Source organism: Pleuronectes platessa, chromosome 12 (genome assembly GCF_947347685.1).
Source record: "Pleuronectes platessa chromosome 12, fPlePla1.1, whole genome shotgun sequence".
NCBI classification, from domain to species: domain Eukaryota; kingdom Metazoa; phylum Chordata; class Actinopteri; order Pleuronectiformes; family Pleuronectidae; genus Pleuronectes; species Pleuronectes platessa.
This window is the reverse complement of record NC_070637.1, coordinates 3528035-3535000: the sequence shown is the minus strand read 5'-3', so window position 1 is coordinate 3535000 and position 6966 is coordinate 3528035. Positions and strand designations below refer to the sequence as shown.

Below are 6966 nucleotides of genomic sequence, written 5' to 3'. Positions count from 1 at the left end.
TGGCTCCTACAGCTATTTTCATAAGTCAGATGTTTTCCCCTGTAGTTTTTCCTTTGTCCACCACCATGTGTGCGTGTGAGTCCTAACACTTATGTCATCCTACTACAATAACCCTCTAATTTAGAGGGTTAATCATGTGACAGTGCTTGATTTATCACTTCAACACTTTTATTATAGCTAGAAGTATCTTATGATGGAAAGGACCATTTGAGCAGGCTGGCTTTACTAGATGGGAAAAAGGTTGTTTGTTTGTGTGCAAGGTTTACATAGAAATAGAAAGATCTGTGGGGGAGATACAGCCCTGTAAAAACATACTGCCCACCTTACCAAGCTTCAAAAGTGATTAGATATATTAAGTGTTTCTTGTGCCGTTTGTTAGTTCATGCGCAACAATCTATTGCACACATTGCTCAGAGCTGACGGGGAGCTACAGATAAGGTTGAGGTGAAGCAATATGTCAATAACAAGGGTGAAGAGGAGACTATGCAAGTGAATGAGAGTTTGGGATATTATCCAGACTCTTGCTCAACGTTTTTGCTTTCAAATTTACATACCATTCGGAGTGGCCATTTTGAAAAATGGCAGCCAAATTCAACTTATTGTGTTTTCAATACCATGTAATATCCATTGCTGATAACGACATTGTTTTGACAATAGCAGTTACTACCAGCCATTTTTCAAAATGCCTTAAATGGGATGCGTACAGAAGATTAGCTATGGCTCAATATCCATGTTAATGTGGTCTCTGCTGTTGAAGAGCATCCATCTTCGCAGTGTTAATTTCGTTGACGAAAACGATGACGAAAAATTATCTTTAACGATCTTTTTTCCATGACGATGACGTAACGAAAACGATTCTTTGAAAATAAAAAATATGACTTAAGCCTGCAAAATGCTTCTGCGACTGCGTCTGCGTCTTTTCACGCCGCTGTGGCGCAAGACTCGTTGTCATTCATGCTTCCCCAACCGTTGCGCGTCTTACAAAGCAATTCCGCGCCAGAACACTAGGCGGAGTAATGCTTTTTGTCGAAGACGACCTGAGAGACGCCTTCTTTCTTCTTCATCGATTGTTTATTTACATAGCTACAGCGGCTCCTTGTAGCCTTTTTCAGGCGGACAAATACGCCAGTCAGTGACGGGTTATACAAGTGGACATACTTTCGGATCTCTTCTGCCAAACGCTCTTCTATATGGTCCATATTCATTCTTCTAAATCTCCCGTTGTTTCTGCCTGTATTATGGGGCTTGAAACCGGAAATGCAGCTCCAGAAGGGATGTAGAGCAGACCAATCACAGCCTTGCGGGCTGAGTGAGCTTGCGGAGCTTTGCCGTAAATTTTAGAAAAGTGGGGCGACGCCCGTCAGCACGTAAGGAGGGATACATAAGCACGTAAGGGACCCGGAAGGGCTCTTGCGCTTACGGGCCCGTGAAAACGCAGAAGCATGTTTCAGGCTTAAATCTGTTTTAACTTTCGTTGACGAGACGAGACGAAAAATGTTGGTGGTTGACTAAGTCACAATAATTCATTTAAACATCATCGTATCAGGCCGTCATGAAGTATCAGGAGAGGGCGAGTGAGTGTGTGCGTCTGTGTGTGTGTGTGTGCGCCCCAGATAGCGCACCGGTACCGAGGCTCTGCCCCCTGTCACGCTCACTCGCTCAGAGACACAAGATCTGAGCTCGTCCATGTGAAGCAGCCTCTTAACTATGGAAACAGTGAAAACACAGAGTTTCTCTTGTCTCAGCTGCTCAGAGATCAGCGCAGCAGCTTCTTGATCAGAGCAGAAGCTGCAGGTGGTTTGTACCGAGTTTCAGTTTCTGTGTCCGCCTCCAGCCTGACCTGCTCTCACTTTTTGTTTTCACATTTAAAACTAAATATATATTTTTAAGCTGTTAGGCTGCAGCTATATGATTTTATTTATTTCAATATAGGGTACTTCTTATTCAAATAGCCCTACAAAGTTCTGTGTTTAATTTATTTCAAAGTAGGCTGACACTTGCCTGTGTATTTTCTTCTCTTCATAAGTGTTCTGTGTTTTCCTTTGTTGTAACAGGTACAAATAGCAATAAAATGTCAAGAGTTTTCTTTATTGTCGTTCTATAATTTCGTAAATGCAACAAACTATAATTTTGTATAGTATAACTTTATATTAAACTTTATTAGCTTTGTTATCAAATATGTTTTGCGGCTCCAGACAAATTTTATTTGGGGGAAGAGGGGGCAACATTAATCTTTTGAAAGTAAAGGTTGCCCTCCCCTGCTATAGACTTATGCTGGTAAGGATATCTAATGGACAACCTAAGTACTGCAAGCTAGACTATTTTGCAGTTTTAGACACAACACAGGGTCCCTGGGCCTGAGAAGAGAAGAAAAGGAGTTTAATGTGGCTACTAAATGTGACTAAAACTAGACTAAAATGTAATTAGTTTTCGTCGACTAAAACTAGACTAAAACTAAGAAGGATTAAAATGACTAAATGTGACTAAAACTAATATGTATTTTCGTCAAAAGAATAAGACTAAGACTAAATCAAAAATAGCTGCCAAAATTAACACTGCATCTTCGGTTGGATGAGTTGTTATTGCTTCTCTTTTCAACACAGAGTTGCAAAGAGCGGTTATCACAGTCTTTCTGTCAACTCTAGCCAGTCTGACCATTCTCCTCTGACCTCTCAACACAGGCTTTTATTTTTCTCCCCATCTGAGAAAAAACAAATTACAGACTGTTGTGTATGAAAATCTCAGGATATCAGAAGCTTCAGAGATACTCTAACCAACGATCCTGTCAAACTGAAAATCCCTTAGATCTTATTCTGAGGTTTGCTGTGAATATTAACAGAAGCTCCTGACCTGTATATGCAGGAGTTAATGTTTTGCACTGCTTCTATATGATTGGGCGATAGGATAATTCTAGTTGGAAAGGTGTTCCTTATAAAGCACACAGTGACCGTATAACAGTCAAGGCTGAGAAAATGTGTCTTACATGCCAGTTGTCTGTGAAGGTTTCCATGAGTCTATGGATGACTGGAGCCTCTCCAGGTAATCTAAAGGCCTCCAGGTAGAGACGCAGGGCCTCATCAATACGAAGTCCCTGGAAGGTGAACGTGCTGTGAAAAGGATTCATATTAGTTAAATAAGTCCTCCAAGCATTGTGTATTAGTCACAGTAAATTCGACAATGAACCTTGGAAACCAAACTCTCTGCACCCTTTATGAGGTGAGGGTACATAAAATGATCAACACATGCACATGCGCTGGAATTTCATCGTACTTCACAAAGCTGTCCAGGAGGTCCATGTTCTTGCGGTCACTGATGTACTCTCCAATCATCTTTTTGTCCAGTCGGGGGTTTTCTCTGAGCCACTGCGCCACCTGGTTGTTGTCCATTGGGCTACTGAGGAGGCCTTTCTCCTGCAGGAACTGAATTCCCTTCTTGGGCTTCTGGTTGAACTGCTCTGAGCCTGTGATCAGCAGCTGGACATACAGCAAGAAACTCATCATGAAGGTGCAGTTGTTGATTTCATAACTGGCTGTGGATGTGAAATGTTAATACAAACCTTTGTTGGTCACAATCACTTACCTTTTTCTTTCTTCTAATTTCCATCAACTCTTGTGAATCGGGTAAAAATGATGAGAAACGCTGAGGCTTCTTTGGTGCTCTCTTCTCAGCTGCTTAAAGATGAAATAAGGTTCAACTTCCAATGGTGAGGAAGGTTTAAAGGTAAAAAAGTGACTCAGATCAAAGTCTCACCATCATCATTGTCGCCTTGGTCCTGTCTGCCCAGTTTCATCGTCTCTGCCATCAGATGACCACTGGTTGGTGGACATACTGGTGCACTCGGAGCTTGTGGAACACTCAAACCATTGGTATTGTCAAGTCTGTTAAGATCTGAAAATAGAATTGTGTTGTTGTTAGAAAACTAAAGACTGGTATGTTTGCACTGAAGCTAGAGATTTAAGACAGTTGTGACATTATTTTATATCTTTATATTTTAAGCATTGTAAAAGCCTAAAGAAAAAACATTTATGCAACAGTCAGATGTCTGCAGGGGTGAGTATACCAGTTGTACTGTCTGGTCCACTATGGCCGAAACTTTCTCCCTCTGCCAGCAGTGTTTCTGACTGCTCTTGTTGAGCAGTGTTGTTGAGCACTTTAGCCTGACAGTTAGCCTCAGTGCTGTCAATCACAGTGAGGAGAGCCTCCAGCGACAGGAGGTGCGTTGTGTAGAGCTGCCCTGACACTGGGAACGCATTCTGTAGAAAGAGGACGGAAAAACTGTTTTCATTTAAAATAACAAATCAACATTTCATAATCCATTAGACATGTAACAATAGAATACAAATACAATACAATTTTAAGACATTTGTCTGATTGATAATTGCACTTACGAAAAAGAGTGTTGTATAATAAATAAAAAACAGCTTCAAATTAAAATTATTAAATTTAACACTTTATGACCTGTTTAAAGATCAGTTTGGTCTATCTAAAAAAAGATTCCTATAAGAATTTATGATGTTTTCCTCTTTACTATATGTATAAGTGATCCAATAAGGGAAGGCTACCTTGGACAGCAGTTTAGTGAGGTCTTCAAACAGATTGGAGCAGTAAAAGTCACAGTCATAGTTAATGTACAGCTCGGTGACCAAGCTGGGGATCCTCCACAGCTGCACCAGAGCCTCCAGAGCCATCTCCTTCATCTCATATGGCATCTTAACGTTCTCTGATGTGATGATGTCCATCATTTTCTTAAGGTACATCTGCCAGTTCAGCACACAGGGTAATGATTAGGCATTCAGGATCAATTTGACCATATAGTGTGTCATTTGACAATTAAACATAAAGATATATTCATGAGAAAGAAGTACTGATAATAAAGTGTTACCTCGAGCTGAAACTTGAGATGTAATCTCATGCTTTCGAAAAGCAAGAAGCAAACTCGTATGGAAGAAGCGTAGAGGTTCATACGGTCAACACTCAGCAACTAAAACATAGAAATCAACAACATTTCTTTACAGTAAAGCAATGAATTACAAATTTGAAACAGACAATCAGTCAAGCTTTCTACAAATATTATTTTTGATTTGTTCTTGATGCTAACTCATTTATTTATTGTTACTTGATTTTTGTTGATACTTTGACTTGTAATAAAAAGATTTACAATCATCCTCTTTTAGTTTCTTCACAGACATCTAATGGATGGCACAAAACTAAGTTTAGAAGTGGCAAATATACACCTCAATATCTTGAAAATCTTACTCAAAGCAAAGATTTGCAGAGATGATGAATTCAAACATATTTAAGATTCCATTGAAGTGTCAGCTATTTTACCTGGAAGAGATGTCTGCAGAGCTCATCTTTGACTAGACCTAGTAACGACTGATAGTTAGCCATGTTTCCTGACTCAAGTGCAACAGTCAGCAGCTGCAGGCCCATGTGCATCATTGCGTCAGTGTTGTGGCGGTCATGGGGGTTTGTCAGTGAGATCAGGAAGCGAAAAAGCTCCCTTAGACATGGGAGGCCATAAGGAATGAGGGATGCTCCTAAAAGAAGCAAACGGAGGATGGAGATTAAGGAAAAGAAGATCTGACATCTAAAGAAACTAAACTATGCACATACTGTTTAGCTCTGTTGTAATGTTTGTGTAAACCTATCATTCTAAGAAAGAGTGGTATGAAGATACAAGTAAAATATAAACATAAAAACCTTCAATATCCATACCATCTCTTTGTGTGGACTGTGTGAAACGGACTCCTCGGGGGTTGACATAATCCATATCATGAACAGAGGTACTGTCGGACCGCTCTGTAATAGAGTCTTTGTCCTGAAGAACCTCAGGGATAGACTCCACTGAGGCCGACTGAGATCGTTCAACCCGACTGCCCTCCGACTAGACACAAATGGAAACAGAACACAAATCATAGATCATCATCAAAGTTAAAGTCACATAGGAGAGAGCGGGGTAATGACATCAGGTAATGTGAGACACCCCCTGTATCTAGGCAACGGTACACATTTGTTGCCATGTGATCATTATGTTTATAAGCCCCTCCCATTCCTCCCTTGCCATGAAGGAGAAGTTGGTGCTGGTGCTGTGGTAATTATGTTTTTTTCACAAAAATGTGTTCATTGCATGTAAAAGTAAATATATGTTGATGAACTTCCAACATATACAACCATGTAATTGATGCTAGCTGAAGATTAGCCTGAATTGCTAAGAGATGTTTTTTCTAAAATGTTGGCTATGGGGTAAAGTGAGACAGATGCTGTGGGGTAAAGTGAGACATGAAGTACAAGTTAAGTTTAGTCTTAAACATATTTTAGTGTAATATTACATTACATATGTTTTATTTTTTAATGTCATAAACATTGTAGAAAAGCCATCATGCCAAGAAACTCCACCAGGAAGACAACCTGGGGCCAAACACCCCTTGCAGAGATGGAGAGTGCAGCCGCTGAGGTCATGCAAGGAAAGAAGTCCTTAAGAAAAGCTGGAAGGGATAGAAATATTGATAAGACAACCCTCAAAAGATTCATCAAGAAAAAAGTGAAAGGGAAAGTAAAATCAGTAGCCTGGGGTGCAGTAGCTGAGGCAAAGAGAATATTCACAGATGAGATGGAGGAGGAGCTTGCCAAACTCTAAGAAACAACTAGCTGACCAGTTCTATGGCCTTGCTCCAGTTAAGTGCCGTGGACTGGCATTTGAATACGCAGAGAAAAACAATATCCCTGTCCCTGCCAATTGGACAGAGAAACAATGTGCAGGTAAGCTAGGGTGTGAAAGAGATCACATGAATCATAATAATCATAAATGTGCTTAATTGACCAATCCCCATGATTCTGTTACTAGTCCGATATTAGTTTTGGAATGTGTGGTTGTCAATCTAGCTGTCAGGATTTGAACTATTACAACATGTGTTGTTATGGTGGTTTTCAAGTGGAAAAAGTAAGTGGATCACTTTACCCCCT

The 6966-nt window shown here is 40.2% G+C and overlaps 1 protein-coding gene across 10 annotated transcripts in view; it reads right to left on the bottom strand.

Moving 5' to 3' along the window:
- Positions 1–6966, bottom strand: part of gbf1 (golgi brefeldin A resistant guanine nucleotide exchange factor 1) — a gene marked incomplete in the record, with an annotated part of 89192 nt that overhangs the window by 21160 nt on the left and 61066 nt on the right. For 4 of the 10 annotated variants that reach the window (XM_053435747.1, XM_053435752.1, XM_053435749.1 and 1 more), the window contains 9 exon segments: positions 2984–3107; positions 3271–3473; positions 3580–3671; positions 3751–3888; positions 4061–4253; positions 4563–4757; positions 4883–4981; positions 5329–5540; positions 5704–5887. In XM_053435747.1, coding sequence (XP_053291722.1) covers positions 2984–3107; positions 3271–3473; positions 3580–3671; positions 3751–3888; positions 4061–4253; positions 4563–4757; positions 4883–4981; positions 5329–5540; positions 5704–5887 — 1440 coding nt within the window. 10 annotated transcript variants of the gene reach the window in all.